This window comes from Lepidochelys kempii, chromosome 8 (assembly GCF_965140265.1).
Source record: "Lepidochelys kempii isolate rLepKem1 chromosome 8, rLepKem1.hap2, whole genome shotgun sequence".
NCBI classification, from domain to species: domain Eukaryota; kingdom Metazoa; phylum Chordata; order Testudines; family Cheloniidae; genus Lepidochelys; species Lepidochelys kempii.
In genome coordinates this window covers 52,326,054-52,345,186 of record NC_133263.1, presented here as the reverse complement: position 1 = coordinate 52,345,186, position 19,133 = coordinate 52,326,054, and the positions used below count along the sequence as shown (strand labels likewise).

The 19,133-nt window shown below is 42.2% G+C and overlaps 1 protein-coding gene across 3 annotated transcripts in view; it reads right to left on the bottom strand.

The window, feature by feature from the left end:
• SOAT1 (sterol O-acyltransferase 1) overlaps nt 1-19,133 on the bottom strand; it is a 44,098-nt gene that overhangs the window by 4,021 nt on the left and 20,944 nt on the right. For all 3 annotated transcript variants that reach the window (XM_073356529.1, XM_073356528.1, XM_073356530.1), the window contains exons 4-15: nt 14,890-15,041; nt 14,753-14,812; nt 13,712-13,819; nt 11,277-11,559; nt 9,270-9,348; nt 8,353-8,434; nt 7,512-7,557; nt 5,623-5,752; nt 4,972-5,069; nt 4,219-4,317; nt 3,020-3,155; nt 1,887-2,032 (exon numbers count right to left, since the gene is read on the bottom strand). In XM_073356529.1, the coding sequence (XP_073212630.1) occupies nt 1,887-2,032; nt 3,020-3,155; nt 4,219-4,317; nt 4,972-5,069; nt 5,623-5,752; nt 7,512-7,557; nt 8,353-8,434; nt 9,270-9,348; nt 11,277-11,559; nt 13,712-13,819; nt 14,753-14,812; nt 14,890-15,041 (1,419 nt within the window). The remainder of the gene's footprint in view (nt 1-1,886; nt 2,033-3,019; nt 3,156-4,218; nt 4,318-4,971; nt 5,070-5,622; nt 5,753-7,511; nt 7,558-8,352; nt 8,435-9,269; nt 9,349-11,276; nt 11,560-13,711; nt 13,820-14,752; nt 14,813-14,889; nt 15,042-19,133) is intronic.

The window sequence follows — 19,133 nt, the reverse complement described above, 5'->3', positions numbered from 1 at the left end:
GTGGACATTATTGTAATATCTACTGAAGTCTATAACCTTTTCTGTTCACACACCCCTTACAGGAAAAGAAGACAGCAACACCACATATTCTCCATCTGATAGTCACGGAGGCTATGACTGATTCTGACAGCAGGGTGGAGCCAGATATTTTTTCAGGTAAACATAAGCATCTAGTCTATGACCATTACAAAAAAAATCTATTCATCTGTCTTCAGCGAAGACAGATCTACAACAGCAGCTGATTGTTTCATGCCATGTCTCCTTCATATTGGTGTACATAAAATTCATGTGGTGGGGGTAGGGCAGAGGGGTTTGGAGTGTGAGAGGGGGCTCAGGCCTGGGGCAGAGGGTTGGGTACAGAGGATGAGGGCTCTGGCTAGGGGTGAAGGCTCTGGGGTGGGACTGGAGATGAGGGGTTCTGAGTGCGGGAGGGGGCTCAGACTACGGGGTGAAGGCTCTGGGGTGGGGCCAGGGCTGAGAGGTTCAGGAGGAGGGGCTCAGGGCTGGGGCAGAGGGTTGGGGTGCGGGCGGTGCAGGCTCTAGGGTGGGGATGAGGGGTTTGGGGGTTCAGGCTGCCCTGGGGCTGTGGTGGGGAGAGGGAGAGGAAGAGAGAGAGAGGGAGAGAGAACACTCCCTCCAGCCCTCTCTTGCTGCAGCAGCAGCTCAGGGCAGGGGGAGAGGCACCTCTCCTGGCTGTGGCAACTCCCGCAGTCTTGGGCCAGGCTGAAGGAGAGGCTCCTCTGCCCCGGCCCCAGCAAGTCCAGGGCAGGTCCATGTTGGGGCCAGTGGGGAGGGGCACCTCTCCCCTGGCAGGTCTGCACTGGGGCTGAGGGGGAGGGGTGCCTCTTCCATGGCAGGTCCATGCTAGGGGAGAGGCATCTCTCCCCTGCACAGGGCTTAATAGGCAGCTGCACAGCTTAGAGGGAACTTAGGACCAGACTTTGAATTCTGAGCCCACCTAGAATGGGCCTCAGGTAAAACCTTGCTGAATGCCTTTTCAAGGTGCTAAGCAAGACAGGTTGAGCTATCAAGACTACTCAGACAATGAAGGGTTTTTGTTTAGGACTGAAGTTGTCTATGTTTGACTTTAGAAAAATGTTTCTATTTTCCCTATTTTAGGATTGCCACTGCTGAAGGCAAGGGGAAATTCCCTACAGACCCAACCAATGCAAAAAACAACAGAACAAAAACCACAAGACAACCCCCCACCCACCCAAACAAAAACAAAAACAAAAATCCCACAACTGTTTCTCTTCATCCTGGAGGCTGAGCATGTTGCCTCCCCTGCACTGTAATACTAGTACATATTGCCTGAATGGATGAAAGTGCTCAGAGTTTAAAGGATGGAAGCCTACTACTTGAAAACTGACAGTCAGGGTGAAATAAAATGCACTGTTTAGACTTCTTTAAAGAAATGACTTGACAAAGTAAAACTGAAAATGTGTGTGCGCGCGGAGGAGGGGGTGCGAGGGAAGATGAACAACGGGCAGTAAAATACTAGATTCTTGAGATTTTGTCAGCCAGAGACCTTCGCTAATTTCTGTTGGTAGAGTCAGCCCTTCTCCAAAATGATCTCAGAGGTCAGTAATCATGTAAGAGGTCTCAAATTTTGTACTATTCTGGAGTTTTTCTTATTATGCTCATGTCATAAGTTTAAAAAAAACAGTAAGTGAAATAGAAACCAACTTCTTTACATCATCAGCCCCCATTTTCCAGATTATGCCATGTCAGTCCATTCCTGCTCTCCTCTACCATATTACAATTTCTCGCCCTTTTCCCCCATAAGTCTGACACTCGCTAATCTTTTGTCCTTTACCCAAACCAAGCTTGTCCCTTCTCATTGTTTGTACACTTAGTTATTCCAGAATCAAAGGTTAATCACTCACATTTTTCAAGGGGCAATACTGATGTGCATACCACTCCTGACTGTAAAGGCAAATTATGACACCCTGGCCCAGGAAGAGAGAGGTCCACATGATCACATTCCAAATGGGCCCTTTCCGACGGTCATTAAGAATGAAGTTGAAAACCACTGGAAGAGGAAATAGAAAGCCATCAAGGTGCACTATTCAGGACATCTGCAAGCTCAGGTTTTAACACACATCAAGAGCCAATTCGTCTCTTGACTTCTCCTTTCATTTCCACTAAATTAATTTGATCATCAGACTGCTTTCCATGCCTCCACTGTATTGATAGCACATTATGGGAAAAGTCCATACAGCACAGGAAAGCATGCTCATTACCTTCTTTCACAAGTGATATGTATCACATTGGCAGGTTTGTTCCCTACAAGACTACCAGGCAATTGGCCAACAACCAGGTCCATCTGGCAGCCTCAGCTTAGAACGGGAGCAGTAGTGTGCTATAGCACAGGAGTGAAGAGTGCTGGCAGAGCAGGGGGTGGAAGGCAGCTGTGCCTGCCCCATAACAAACATCACCCACAAAGTAAACATGTTTACACTCATGCTCCCACAAAAAGAGGCAGGGGAAAGGGAAGATGCCATCCTCCGACTCAATGCTGGAAGGCCACACCTATACACATCAGTCACTGTAGCAAGATAAAAACTGAGCAACTACTCCCTCATGCTATTGCTTTAAAAATAAAAATATTGGTTACTAGGCAGAAGCGTGGTAACTCATCCTTGAGGGGCTGGCTAAAGGGAAAAGTTATGTTGTTATAAGTTCACTGCCCATTTTTATATACATTAACTTGGTATGTTATATATGCATGGAAATATGTATATGGCTAGTTGTATAGCAATAACAATTTCTCTTGCCCTTATATCCCTTGCCTCCTTAGGCCCCAATCCTGAAAACACATAAGTAACTCTTTAATGGGACCCCTTGGACGCAGGTGTTTGCAGGATTTGGGTCTCCAACTGGAACTCTTCTACAGGAAACATTTCTGCAAGTGTTTGAAGAGCAACTAGCCCAACAGAGCCTGATCACCATTTTAGTCTCTGGGCTTTACTACAGTTGTATATTTCATTTTTTACCAAACGCTTTCCTGGTGACTTACTTCCAAAGCACATGAAGAGGCAGAAGAGGACTGGATAGAAATAACCAAAGCAGACTCCCAGGACATACTCGTGTACGGCAGCTGAGACAGCAAAGACAGACAGCATAGCAGCAGCTTTGAACTTCTTACCAAAGAACTGGTGATGGGAAGAGGGGTGGGGAAGATATCGAATACACAGCTGTACTTGTACTTTATTCCATTTTATACTAGAAGTTAATTCACTTAGTCATTTTAATGGACTAGTTAGGGTCTGCCCCTGCTATGCATGAGGAGCTCTATATTTAAAATGCCATACACATTCCAGATTCCTTAGATTAAGGAAAGTGTCTATTCTTTGGGGGATTTCTACTCTGCTTTTCACTTCCTGAGAACACACCAAAGCTCATCTATTTAAACAACATATTACCATGCCTGAATGTAACAGTTCTGTGAATCAACATACTATTAGGTTCAGTTGTTACCTTTCATTAAAGCACTAGATTAGGCCCCAGTCCTGCACTTTATGCATGTGAGTAGACCAGTGAACTCAGGGGTACTCCAAACATGCATAAGTGGCTGCCCATACCAGGACACCGAATTTGGTCATTCACATCCCTGAATGCACCATGAAGCAGTGTTCCACCATCAGGTTACTAGTTTGTTTACAATTAAATTTTTAACCTAAGTCTCCCCTCCCATCCTGCAGGAAAGGCTCTGTGATCCCCCCCCTCCCCTCAAAGGTCAGCAGATCACTAGTTTGTCAGTCACTGACTCTTTTTGTTAGTCATCAGATCAATCAAAAAGCAAGGCTTTTTTGCACCTCTACAGGACAAGACATTGGCAGCTGTAAAATTGGCATAGAAATAGGGAGGAGCTTTTACTGGACATTCATTTATTCAAAACAATTACAAAGTTCTAATATGGATTCCATTGCTACACCACATTAATTCACACTTCACCACATTTTCCTCCTTTGTCATCCTCTTCAGTGATTTCTGCATAATTGCAGAAATAACCTTGCTGGATGAAAGCTATTCCAGAGCACTTCTCCACATCAGTGCCCTTCCAAAGCCAATGAGGACTCTAGCAATACAAACTACTTATTTTCTCACGAGGAATGGTGTTAGCTCCCCTCTTACACCCACCCCCTTACTTTTTCAGAAAAAGAGGTTAGTGTTTCAAAGACAGGTAAATGAGGACTAAATCGGCTTGCTGCTCACCCACAGGAAGTCCCTGTAAGCATAGTAATACAGCCAGTCATGTACCACCACATTCCATGTTCGGTAATAGTTTGCATACGATGTGGAGTTCCACCAATCCTGTAACACACAGTTAAAGAAGAGAAGAGGGCACACAGTTGGAGTTAGTGACAAGTCTTCCATTAACTCTTTTTTGAAAACTAAGTTTGCAAATGTCTGAGCAGACTATTTGTTCTAGCCACACAATCTATCATCCCACTTAATTTAACAAGTTGCACTGCAAGATTGCATAGGTTATGGCATTTGTAGCATCTTTATCTTTCAGGGGTAGGACAGTTACTCCAATAACTGAGTTCTATGGAACTGTAGTGGTCAAACAGAAGGAAAAATTTAAGTTATTGTCATGCCAATGAAAAGATTCGACAGCTCTGGTAGCTGAAGTCCTGTTCACTCACAGAATATGTAATACAAGCATTGGCAGGCCAAGCTTCCCCCACAATGCCCCACTGGGATGCCTCAATCCTGATCTAGAGGGACTCTGGAGAAGGAACTTTCCCTACAATGAACATCAGTAGCATTTCTGCTGCTAGTATGCCTCAAGCAGCAGAGTTTTCTGAAGTTCTTTTCCTCTCCTGCCCCCATTTCATTTGGAGAAAGCAATTCTAGGAATGTCATAAAACTAAAATAATTTCATTTGGGGTTGATTAACAAAGATAGCATCTGTAGAGAACAGCAGCAACATCTACAGACATTGCAGAAGAAAGACCTTGTTACCTCGTAGAACATTCTGTCTGCAAAGCGCAGCATCTCAGCAAATGCATTAAGCCAGCAGTGAAGGAATGCAAAGAAGACCAAGAAGAGAATCAGAACACCTGGGGATACAGAACAAAAAAAAAAACCAGACTCATTTCACATCATCTTTTGGTTTACACATCTGTGACCAGGGATACATAAACAGAGCCATCAAACTGTGTCTGCTGCAAACTGATTAATACAAAATCTGGTTCCTCCTGTTAAACCTATCTATAACTATCATTTTTAAAGGGTAATCTCACCACACGGGACACACAGGCTGCTCTATGGTGCAGAGACAGTTGTCAAAGGAGCCAGAATTAAAATTTGACGTTCTGTTTGAATCTCTTGTGCCCTCAAGCTATAATATCCCACTGCTGAACTTTCATGGAGAAAAGTCTTATTTAACAACAGAACAGCTACTTATCCTCTTAGTTATCACAGGATAGGTGCACTGCAGGGCAGCCATATCTGCTATAATGACCAATTCGCCACTCCCTATGAAAAACCACCCATCTCACATAAATCCTGTGGACAGAAGTTTACCACCTTCTCTGAACCCTCCTTTTACAAGTCTAGCCTGTAATGGAAATGGAGGAAGGTTATAATGTTGCACAGCCATCTGGGTCTCACCTGGCAGGATGGAATTGAAAATGCAGAGGACCAGCCCTCGCAGATTGAAGGGTTCCTGACTTATGTTCCGAAATGGAGGGATGCAGAGTCGCACAAAGATGTAGTAAGCATAAAAAAGCGAACCAATCACCTGTAACACAAGAGCAGTCACACTCCATAAGAAAAATTAATGCACAATTAACATCTGTAACATTGCAACTCTCTACAGAAGGGAGAGAAACAATGACACCACCCCAAACTTCCCACAACTCAAACTTTTTGGATTAGAGACAACATCCATGAAACTCCCATAATATTCTATTTTTTTTGCTTTCAATTTATGTTGGAGCATTGTTCCCAGATAGCTGGTGTCGTAATGTCAGTGCATTGTCACTGTTCTGCCAGAGTAGCTTTATAAATTTCTCCAAGTCCACCTACTGACATGGCAGCTGTGAACAGTTCTAATATAGTGCTAGAAGATGATAAAGCTGAGTAGTTTTATGCTGATGCCCAAAATAAACTGAGAAATCTCACAATTTGGATCTACCCAAGACATTGAGACAGATCTGAGCCCACATTACATATTAAGTTATATTATAATCTCCACTTCTCTTCCATCTGAGAAGATTTACAACACGCCAGGCTGTTCAAAAACCTGGTTTTGGTTCAGGCAACTCCCTATTCAAAGTTTTCAGACAGGGAAGTTCTGTCAATACAATAATTTGACTGGTTGAACACCAACTCACTTTTTAATTGGCTTTTCAGCTCACCTAAGCGCTATTATAAATGTGCATACTTTACCATAACTACTGTACACATTTTTCACCCCCTTTCCTTCCACATCAAGAACAGCCTAGTCAAGAGGGAGCTGGGCCCCTTTGTTAGTGCCATTTAGATGCAAAGAAGGATTCCTTGTGAATGGCAGAACTCCAGATCACATCACACTGAGGGTCCAATAAAACTTGACCTGGAACTTTCTTTGGATTATAGCAAGAAACAACAAATGACTGTGCTCATTGAAGCACATGGGGCAAAGGAAGCAGTTTCTTGTCAATGCCCCCACAAACATACACACACACTGCCTTCCCAAGCTCATAAAATCTTGATCAGTGCTAGGTTTAGATAAAAAGTGAGGTGAGAATACAGAAGTGTAAGTGTCCTCTGCACTCATCTCAGTTGAACTACCTAACTAAAAGTTAGTTACTTTGACAAGGTATGGTCATTAAAATGATAAAACAAGTAACAAAGTTTAATGTTCAGATAAGCACCCAAAAGTTTGGCTTGAACTATCAAAACCTCAAGTCTTCAAAAGAGCTGGAGATCTCAAGAGATATACTGGCACTTGTGTTTCCGTCTGGAGCACCTGAAGTGGTAAACAACCTTTTCTAACAAGGGTGTGGTTCAAAACTAAGACAAAGATTCAGATCAGTTCTTTCTTATGCCAGGTAGTTAGCCCTTCTCAAGTATCCACAGTATATTGGTAAAATGCATACTGGTGTGTCTATTGCACTCTGCATCAATATAAAGGCCACCAGTCGTGAAGCAAAGCTAAGGAAAAGTCAATCCCTAAATGGAATTATGACTGAATTTCATCAGAGGGTGGATAAAATATTGAGTCAACTCATTGAAGGAGGCAACTAGTAGAAATATTTTTTCTTAAAAAGTAGTTAGATGAGTATCTGACAAGATATTTCAGGGTACAAATATTAATATGACAACAGGGATCAGAGACAGTTTTCTTATCTTCTTCCATCACTAGAAGGGCTTCTGTATTTTTCCAGTGAAACTCATTGCTGAATAATTCACATAAGCTGACGCCTCAAGCAGAAAGTGCTTGGCAATTCCATCTGATAGAATCTGAGAATTCTCTGGGCATGTGTTAAGATGATCAAAAACTAAACTAGACTCACCTGTGCAAACTTGGTAGCTACATAACCCCATCTTATCATGGGATTCCTACAAAGAGAAAAAGCATAATGTTACATCTAACAAACTCTTCTTTTGGGGCAGCAAGGATCTCACCCAGTACAACTGCATTCTGTAACCATCCCATCCCTTGAGCAAAGAACCCTTTGTTTAAATTAGAGGTTTCGTCTGTGAAATATTGATGGTCTGTAGAAAGCTCATGGCTCCTCCTTACTGCCAGATGTAAACTGCAATAAGACAGCAAAATATATTACTTTCCCATGTAAGAAATTCCTGTAGTTGCCATGGACATATGCAATCACATTAGGAGATAGTGGTCTGTACAACTGTGAATGGGAGGAGAGTTAGTCTACTAGACAGTGCCACTAAAATGGGACCCATACTATGAAAGTTTGAGAACTCCTGGGCTAAGTGTATTTAGGAGGTACCTGTAGTTCCTCCACAAATCCAAGAGATGGAGCTGCTTAACAACTCCATATTATGGCAGATACTCAAATTTAAGTAAATTCTAAGGCAATAGTCTTCAGAGTTCCATTTCTTTCTAAAGACATTCAGCATCTGGTTGTTTCATTCCTAGATCTAACTCTAGACAGTTTTTCAGAAAAGCTCCTACAATACCTAGAGAATGGCTAGCAGAGGGCAAGTCTGAGTCAGGTCATTGGGGTGCTATTTCCAGCCCTGCCAGTAGTTTGGCATATGACCTGCAGAAACTCACCTTCTCTTTCTGTGCCTCAGTAAAGTGGGGTTAGTTCCCACTTCAGAGGCATTGAACTTAGCTCAGACTTTTAGACTACTACATAAAGATATGAGTGTCGTTGACATTACCTGGGATAGTTGTCCCTGTAGATGAGGGTGGGAGCAAAGAGGAAGTACAGATACTGGGTAACTTGCGGAACTGGGATGGTGCCTGAAAGAGCAAAGAGTATTTGGTAGTGAAGCATTCAGCATCCTGAAGGCACTGTGGTTCCCTCACTAGCCTTCTGCATACTTAACCCAGGCCTCCTCACTAGCCCTCACCCTGAAGACTTTACTAAAGGAGACAGAATCCTTAGATTGCCAGAAAAAGAACAGAGGAAAAACAAACAGATTAGTAATTAGCAGGAATTCTGCTTGGGACATGTAGTTCAGATAAACCAGTGCAGCCACTCAGTGCACAACATTGTTAAATTGACAGTCATTACACACGGTCCCATTTCTAAAGGCGTTACTGCCAGTGTCTCATGATTACTGGTATCACGTGTACCTCAGGGCCAGAATGTTGGCAGACCAAGTCCCACACCAGCATGTGGGCTCTTATTCCATGCTAACACTACTGTGCAGTTCTAGATGGGCTGCTGCCCTCTTGGAGGTGCTGTCCTTTGGATTGAAGCATTACACTGAAGTCCCCTCTACCATTTCTTGTGGATCTCCCAGTGGTAGCAAGACCCCCCTCCCCCGCCAAAGCACTAAAAGCACATGGACAACTTACTGTCTCTCTAAAACCAGTTCTAATTCACCTGGGGCAACTGAGTTACTATAAAGTGGAAATTCACTTCTATGCAGAGGACCACCAGAGAGCCCATGCACTACTCTAGCCACATTAAAGACCCACTTACACCTGAGAGTATAAATGGTGCACAGAAGCCTTGGGCTGACCATATGTATATGGGTGAATTTCACCCCCAGAGGGGGGAGGACTCAGGGAGCAAAGAGTAAAACAACTTATCCACAAACGTCAAGTGGAAGCAGTGTAAGTTACTCACTTGACTTCTCCTTGGCTGAAGACAGGACCCGAGGAACGTTCTCCCTAATGAATGAATAAGCCTTCATAATTAGACGTACCTGTAAAACAAGAGTGCCCAAGATTCCATTTTTCACAATTTAACTTCCTCAGCCTCTGCACTTAAATGGGACAGAGTGATGCATCTGGGTAACGCTTTCAGTGTATTAGTCTCTTTTCACCTTACCCTTTTTTAAAAGGTATGTGCTGTTCCCCCTATAGGTTCACCTCTCAACTAAACACTCAGAGTACCAGAAGGGGCAAGTATGCAGATAGTAGTGGTACCTGCCTCCTCTCCACCTCCAAAAAATCCAAACTCTTGTAATTTAGGTGGAAATAAAAATGAGCCCCAGTCCAGTGCATGTGCCATTTGACACAGAAGTCAATAAAACGTTAGCCAGGTTAACCAAACACGATCGAGACTGAAGCAATGAATCACATCATTTTGATACTCCAGCTGTTCTCAACGTTGAGATGATTGTTGTTAATCTAGATTTATTTATTGAGTATATTGCTCCATTTTTTAAGTGATCAACAAAAATACCACTTAGGAGTTGAAGCAAGATGCCACCAGCACACGATGCCACCAGCTACTATTCAATTCACTTTTTTTGCCCCCCACAATTTCCTCTCAGGAACTGATAACTGCTTGGCAGTTGATACTCCTCAAACTTGCTCCCCAAGTGCTGGCGACTCCCGTTTTGAGACACCCACAGCGACAACTATTTCTAGAATTACGATCATCGGGACTGTTATGAATACATTCAGAACACAAAACATGAATATGCAGTAACCAACTGATGTCAAATGTAGCTATTAAGAACATTTCTGGATCACAGTACAGGCCTCTCCTTTGTAACTAATATAATTGTTCAAGAAGGATCTTAAATTCTCTGTTAGGCCAGCACTACATGTTTAATGGGAGTTTAAGGTAAAAATCTGACCCCCTTTAATAAAAGCTAGAACTGTTCTAACTCTAAATTATGTTTAATCTACTCAAGATTAGCTCCCTCAAAATGGAACTGTGCAGTTACCACCTTCCTACTTGGGATACAACTGAAAGAGATTATTCTGTGCAATATCACAGAGTATTATAAAGCAGCTAATGTCATGCATCACTTGGGCCATAGTAGCAAAGTTTGCTAGATTAAACCGTTTGCTGTTTGGGTCAAACTGACCAAATATTTTATTTACCACAGATCTTACAAGAGGATATATGTAGTCTTCATATTTAGATGCATGGTGCACAAAAAACTGCTTGAATTTAGAACTACAGTATTGGAAGTCAAAATCACCAAGTGGTGAATGGCTATTTTAGAGGGAGACCGTTCAAAACCATTCCCTCCCGTTTTTGAATACATTTATCATCATCTGCACTCTTCATTGACAGAGCAGCAAGTAAAATTAGCGTGAGGTTGCAAGACAACCCAAAATTAAAGCTTTAGAAATTACACAGATTTGTTCTGCCCTCTTTATGGGTATTGCACCTTTCTGTTGTGTGACGACTAGATTAATTTACATCACAGACAATATTCAAGTGGCCATGCATTTTTACTTTTGTTCTAAAAGCAGCCAATACTGGGAATTGGCACTATTTCAAGTGTTTCCAGGTCTCTCTTGCTTCTAGCAGTAACATGGGTACACCTTGTCTACAAACAGATGATATTTAAAAATATATATGCAATAGTCTAATGCAATTGTATCATATTAACAGATGCTGAATTTTGATTCATTGGCAAAGGGTACAACTACTGAAAGCCTGTGAATAAAATAGAAAACATGATTTAAAAAAAAAATCAGAAATAGTTGCCAAGAGTAATGAGGTCTCTTAGTTACAAATTGCTACTGTCTCACATGCAGAGACAGGCACTACAATATCTCTGAGGAGAAAAAAAGGCTTTTCAATAAGTTCTTTCCTAGATTAAATTTTCACTCTGGCATGCAAAGTCATCGACTGTCCTGCCTCTAAAGTCACCATGCAGGGACCCACCTGTTCAAGTATTACAACGAACCGAGAGGCTGGAGGTAGAGAGTACGACACAGCAACATACGTTGGCCCAAGCCCAAGCCCGATAGTTTGGAAGAACATGAAGAGCATCCCGAAGAAGAGGGAGCGGATTTTCCGTTGGGAGGAACAACTGTGGCCCTTGGCCCACTGCAGGAAGAGGCCATAGGGTAAAATGAACGTTGACAGAAACATGCAGAGCCAGGTGGAAATGACAACAGGAAACTTGCCAAAAGCGAAGACCAAAAGATCAAATTCAAGCACCAGCCTAAAAGAAACAGATATGACACAAAGCCAGATTAGTGGTATGTGGTGTTCACTATCTCTTTTTATGAAAGCTTCCAACCCAGTTCTGCAGTGGTCACAGAAAGTGACATTAGCAGACAACAGCTGGTAGGTGATCTCAGTTCAATTTCTAAATCTACAAGTGCATTGTGCTAAACCAAACCACACTCACTCTTGTTGGCAACACTGACTGGTTGAAAGACTAAGGTCCGACTCAGCAACACGTGCAAGCACATGCTTAACCCTAAGGCATATAGGCTTCAATGGGATTTAAGTGCACGTTTTATGGAAGCGCATGCTTAAGTTCTTTGTTAAGAGGGATGAGCTTAAGCATGCACTTAAGGGTAAGCATGTGCTTAAATGCTTAAATGTTGTTAAAATCAATACCAGGGTGAGACCCGGAGACAGAACTTCTCTTACTTCTAGCGAGGGTCCCTCCAAAACAGGGAGAAGACATTTACTGGGAAGTGAGAAAAGTTTCTATTGATGCCTCCATGGCTGTACTTGTTCTGTGGATAAACAGGATTTCAGTCAGAGGTGTCACTTTAGCATGTTTCACAAGAACTCAGGGTCAGATTATTAAAGATATTTAGGCACCCAAAGATGCAGATAGGCACCTAGTGTGGATTTTCAGAAGTACCTATACACCTAATATTCACTGATTTTAACAGGAGTTGGACACCTAGGTGCCTTTGAAAATCCCACTAGATACTTAAGTACCTTTACAAATCTAGCATTAAGTCTACTTTGTTTAAAAAAAGTGGAATTAAATCCCAGGTATATTTGCTATAGAACATGGTTGGTTATATTTAGAATCATGAAGAAACAGTTCAAATCTTCACACGTGAATATTGTGACTGGTCCTTCATGTTTTCCCCCCTCCTCTAGAATCTAGTCTGATTTAGAAGTTTTAGATTTCTAGCCCTTCTCCCTAAGAAGGGCCTTCACTCTATAGATTTAAAACTCTGCTGGCTCAGGATGACCTCTCAGGTACACATACCACAAGCACACAAAAGCTTAAAATGTATTCATTCCCATCCGGACTCTCATTGGGATTACAAACTGTACCCTGAGACACTATCAGATCTATTTGGGAAGACAGGAAAAAAAAAAAAAAAAAAAAAAAAAAAAAAAAAGGATATTACTGCAGATACTATTATGACAAAATTTTACAGACAATCTGTTCCTCTGTATGGAAGACAAGTCTCCAATGTAGATCCATCCAATTCTTCCCCTGCTGCCCACATCACTTTCAATTGAGAAACAAAGCTAAGCTTCCATTTGGAAATCCAAGTTGCTGCCAGTTTACATTCATCCAGAACTATACATGCCAGCTCTCAATCAGAGATGAAAACACACTAACATCAAGTCATTTCATAACTGGTTCTGAGACATAAAAAACAAGGAAGTTGTCTTATAAGATAACCATGTAATTTCACTTGTAATCGACAAGGACAGCTGCCAAAAACAGCTACAATATAAGCAACAGTCAACAACTCAGAGGAAGACACTCTCTCTCAAGCATGTTCAGTACTGGCTGCAAGCATCTAAGGACAGTCACAACTGAGTCTGTTCCAGGACCTTCAAGGTTCTCTTAAAATAATTTAATTTACATCTATTTAGCAATAGTACAGTCCTCCAGAAGTGTGTTCAGTATAGTCTACTAATGCAGGACAGAAGACTGCCAAAGTATTTGCCATAATTCAAGACTGTCTATACTGTCCCCTTCACTTGACATAAAAGAACCACCGCCATTCAGCTCATAATTCTGGTGCTCTGAGAACAATGAAAAGAAGCTATCATCTACCTTTATGTTAAGTTCTCAAGAACCATGAGCCTCTAGCCCAATTACATTGGATATAATATTTCTAGGATGTGCCCAAAGCCTATGAGCCATATGACAAAATTGCTCACAATCTCCCCCACGCCTTCTGTGATTGCCGTGTCTGTCTAGAATGTAAATTCTAGCACAATTTTAAAGCTTGTTGAGTCTATTTACAAGTTTTATTACCTGTCCACACAGCATTACACTTAGAGTAGGAGTTTCCCCTCATTTTGCAACTTTATGTACCACTAATTTTTAATTATCAATTTTCAACGTGTAAGTGCTTCCCTTTCAACATGCTTTTTCTTACCTTCCTTCATCAATAAAGTCTACTACAAGTGTGCTGAGAATGAAGAGGATGAGGAGCGCAATGAACATGTGGTAGATTGTCCGGATGTGGTTCACTTCAAACAGCTCACTGGGGAAGTGGTCCAAATGAAGTGCAATATCATTAGCACACATACAAATAACATATAGTGTCTACAGTACTTTCTCTTCCAAATGTTTCCTTTCAATGTGAAACATGCCCCAAAAAGTACAGCACAACTAGGAGACAAGAGATCTGGGTAATAGTTCTGACTTGCTACATGACTAAGTCACAGCTCCTTTCCTCACTTTCTCCATCTGTAAGAGGATGATGATAGATACAACTACCTCACCGGGGTATTGTGCAAATTAGTTAATGCTTGTGAATAAAAGACACTTGGTTCTCATATAGCACTTCCACCTGAAGATCTCAAAGTTCTTTCTTTGAAGGTTGGGTAGGTAATCCTCAACCTTATTTTTACACAGGGAGAATTAGTCACAAGATTAAATGACTTGTATAAGAATTTAAGGGGGACTGTCAGCAGTGAACAACTGAGACAGGTCCATTAAAAGCAATGAATACAAGCAACAAACAGTTTCTCCCAAAAGGAATTTAGATTTGAGGAGCCAGCAAGTGTTGTGCTGTGGCAGCCATCCAACTGGACCACAGCTATTCCTAATGCCTCCCACTATCACCATCTTTCTAGCACATGTGGACACGGGCATGTGGGAAAAGGTTTACAGAACCCTCTAAATATGGGAAAGGCAGGCAAGCAAGCTACACTGCTTTGTAGCTTCAGAGAACCATTATCCTTCCCCTAAAGATACAAGGTGCAACAAATACCCATTTTCTTAGAGATAAAGCTCCAGGGACATTTGCAACGACAGATGGCTGGAAAAAAAAAATCAACAGGAATCGGACATAGAAAGAAAGGGCTCAACTATAATAAAGCAGAGGTCCCAAAGTGAAGATACTGAGGGTGGCCAAGCGAGGCACTTTTAGCCAGTATGCTTCAGAAACAACAGGTGCAGTTAAAGTACTCACTCCAACAGGGATCTCCTAGCAGTAAAGAGCTTTCCATGTTCTGGAGGTGCTCTCAAGCCCCTGTGAAGAAGGAGATTATTAAAGACAAAAATGTTAAAGGTTGCAGGAAACATAACCTCATCCAGGAACCAGCTTACTTGGTTTTGTGCAGGTCTCTCTCTGAGCAGGTAGCTGCAGGGAAGGTGGATGTTGCTGTGGAGGATTCCAGAAGCACAGCCTTTGCTATCAAACGGTTCACAAACTCTGTAAAGTGACTGTCCACCTCCTTCATGAATGCTGGCTTCAACTCCTGATAAAGTGGAAATCGGTTCACATTATTTTTTATGCCTTGATGGGTTGAGTCAGCTGTGAAACGCTACCATGAATTGTGCTTTGAATAATGCTTATTCATCTTTTGATACAATGCAGAAGAGAGGAAAGCTATTGATATTCTGGAGATAACATTTAAAGAAGGTGAAAAGTAAAAATTAGGGGTGGCATGTACGTCATAAGATGTGGGACCAAGTAAGTTAAATGTAACTTCCTATCCCTGGAAACAAATCCCTGCATTCACACAACGTTATGTTACATATTTAAACACAAGAATGTCAGAATTGGTACACATGATGTACCACTAGATTGTCCATGTTGCACTATGAGGACAGTGCCTTTTGCTTCCACAGTTTTTATGTTTAACCATGTAAGTTTTTGGGGGAGGTTAAGGGGGTAGAGTTGCAAATTAATTTCTCACATGAACAACAAAATGGTCCCAACTAGTCTTTGAATTTTACACCCTATCAAAATGAACGTGGGAAGAGAAAAGAAAGGAATTCACAACTGTGCTACTGCCATTCTTTGGCTAGAGGCAGTTTTCTGCATGGCTGTGATTACAGGGCAACATGTGAAAATGCAATCGTAGATGAAACAATAGCAACAGAGAAAAATCAAGCAAATAGGCCCCGAAGTATTGAGCCCTCGGATTCCCATTAGAGTCAAGAAGAACTAAGGGTTCTTAGTACCTTGCAAGGCCAAGCCCTTTAATTTGCATTGTGGAAAGATTATGCCACTTGTACTTTTGATATTTACAGTTTCCAATTAAAATATTCCTGCATGACAGGCTAAGATGCTTGCACTGTATTGTCAAAGGGGACAGAGCTGACTAGGTATGCCATTACGGCATGCTCAGAGGTGATTTGACAAATTGTACACAATTTTTATTCTTCCCTCTCTATGCAAAAGTCTGCTATGGGTCCAATGGTTTAATCATAAGGGTGTTTAGATACATTTTTGAAAGGTTCTTTGGATAACAAAAGAGGTCTTATGCTGTAATGTTACATTCTCAATTACTTCAATGACAGCTGAAGGAATTTTTGCTTAAAGCCTATATTACCAGTTTGTATAACCCATTTCCTAGTTGCACATTGCTTTCCAGCTTGTAACATACTAGGAAACGCACGATAAAGCAGTCAGTTTGAAGAGTGTGCTGATGCAAGGGAAGTGTCCAGCTTATTTGCAAGGGAGTTAAAATGGTAAATTTCAGACAACCTGTAAGAAGAGGTCTTCAGACTGACTGTGTAAAGAAAACTATTACTGCTCGTATGTGCTAGATTGACAGTTCTGGATAGTGAAGTGTTCTTCTCACCCACAGAAGAAATATGGCAGAAGTAGTGGTAGTGAAAGTTTGGTAGTGAAAGTTTTCCCATTATATATATACATACACACACACACACACACACACACACAGAGATCCTGAGATGCAAGCAACAGCATAAACCATGGGTGGGCAAATTTTTTGGCCGAAGGGCCACATCTGGGTATGGAAATTGTATGGCGGGCCATGAATGCTCAAGAAATTGGGGGTTGGGTTGCGGGAGGGGCTGAGGGCTTCGGCTGGGGGTGGGGATTCTGGGGTGCAGGAGGGTGCCCCGGGCTGGGACAGAAGGGGTTCAGACGGTGGGAGGGGGAATCAGGGGTGTAGGTTCCAGGTGGCGCTTACCTCAAGCGGCTCCCAGAAGAAGCAGCATGTCCTCCCTCTGGCTCCTATGTGGAGGCGTGGCCAGGCGACTCTGCATGTTGCCCCGTCCACAGGCACTGCCCCTGCAGCTCCCATTGGCCATGGTGGTGGGGGAAGTGTGCGGAGTCCCCTGGCTGCCCCTCCGTGTAGGAGGCAGAGGGGGGACATGCTGCTGCTTCCAGGAGCCGCATGGAGCCCCGGCATGCGCAGAGCGGGACAAGCCCCAGAACCCGCACCCCGGTTAGAGCTTGAGGGCCGGATTAAAATGTTTGAAGGGCTGGATGCGGCCCGTGGGCCATAGTTTGCCCACCCCTGGCATAAACATTAGCCTCAGGAAGACCAGAGAGCCATGCGAAGTTAATTCTTCTTGAAAATCCAGAGACTATGAGAAACAGACAACAAGAGATCTGGGGCCAGATTCTTAGCCTCACGTTAGAGGAACTACATTGATCTACACCCATTTGAGCATCTGGCCCCTGGGTTAAATACCTGCAGTTGGGCTGCTCTTCAAAACACCAGCCTGGTGGGGAGGAAAGATGGTGAAAGCTAACTAGTAAGACAACAACACTCTACTCCAGAATCTTTCCAGAAACTAATCTTACAAAGATTAAACTTCTGCAGCATAAGAGATGAGCATTTCTAGGCAACGGATTTCAAAAACATGGGCTTTAAAAGAGTGTCCTACAATGAGTCACCCCATTTTGGGGTGCTGCCAGGAAGGATCACACAAGGATGATGTCTTATAAAGAAAAATTTCTAGGTATTATTTGATTTCCACTTTGTTATCTTCTATCATTGGAATAGCTAGCTAATAATCATTCCACTGATAGATTATTCATTTTAAAAATTCTTCAAGCTTCTTTATTTTCCCTTTCTAAGATACCTTGAAATTCACTATAAAATAGAGAATTGCAATCTCACAACTGGTACTTTTGAGAGGTGCCACTTTTACCCAAGACATTATCACATGGTATCTAGGAAAGAGAAAGCTGAGTAACCAACTTTCTGTTGCAGCTCACCTTTGAGATCAGTAAATATCATGATCATCATTTTTGCTTCCTTATGATGTGTAATGAAAGCCTGAAAGTTTCTCCTGATTCTTTACCTTAGAAGAGGAATACAGAGAGAAACAAAGAAGGGAAGACCAAATGACTCTTTGGAGAAGCTAACAGCTGGAACTGTTGCAGAGCTACATGCGTTTGGATCTTACACAGAGATTTTCTCCCCGTTATTTTTCCAGGTGTTTTGAGTTGGATAGACTTTTTAAAAAAAAAATCCCTTCTCCATCCTCCCCTGTCCCCAAATTGCACGATTCATCCTTGTTCCTCGTGATACCATAATGCTACTAGTTATCCAGCTATCCATAGATTCCTAGAAAAGAAGACAGGTTAGACAAGGCATGAAATACTAATAAGCAATAGGCCCTCTCACATCCTAAAGCAGAAAAACAAGTGCACATTTTCTTCCCTTTGGGGGCCATCTTTACCAAAATACCACATATCTAGGGAGATGCATTCTTAGAAACTAGTAATGTGTAATAAAAAGGAAAATACACCCAGTCAATTAAGTGAACATTGTGCTTAAGACTCAGACATTCAGTTGTGAAAGACTTGAGATGTGATTGTATGAAAATAAAATTGTGTGCTAAAAAAAGTCAAATTGTAAGACAGCTCTGCAAGTTTCTTGAAGAGCTGGAGAGTCTCCAAGTCTCCTACTCTCCAATCCAAACAAAGATCTGTCCATGGCTCTGCTCAAAACAAATTGCAACTGTTAATATTTAGCTTATTGAAAATATTTGCTCAGCAACCACCATGGGAACAAATAAATGTCTCCAGCACTTGGAGACAGTAGTTCTAAGTTGCTGACTGCCCCTAGAATTGCTTCCACTCATTCATTAAAAAGAGGCTTAATATTTTACAACGGATATCTGGATTTATCCTTTTAAAAGCAGAGGGTGAGAAGACGATTTAGTTGAGCAGGGATTATGGCTGATACCACTGTAGATACAAGAATGCTAAAGCAAAGTACCAGAACCGAAGCCAGAAGAGGAGGAGTTATGGGATTCCTGCTGCTACAGAAAGTAGGAACAGTCCTTTCCAAATTTCAGAATATTAAAATACACCACCTCCCCTTCTCCATTCCCCAAGGAGCAAGGGATGGTGGACAAGGAAAGAGTCCTCATGAGGGTTACCAAAGTAAAAATAAATAAATAAAAAATGTTACCTTGGCACTGTGCCAGAGAAGTGTCATAGCTCCAAGAGTAGGGTGCATTATGGCACCACTCCTCATTCCCGAGGACTGCCCCCTCCCACACACTTACATGATCCACTAGTGTCGCTAGGGACAAGGAAAGGAGGAGCCTATGCAGGTGGTCTTGCAGTAGCAGTT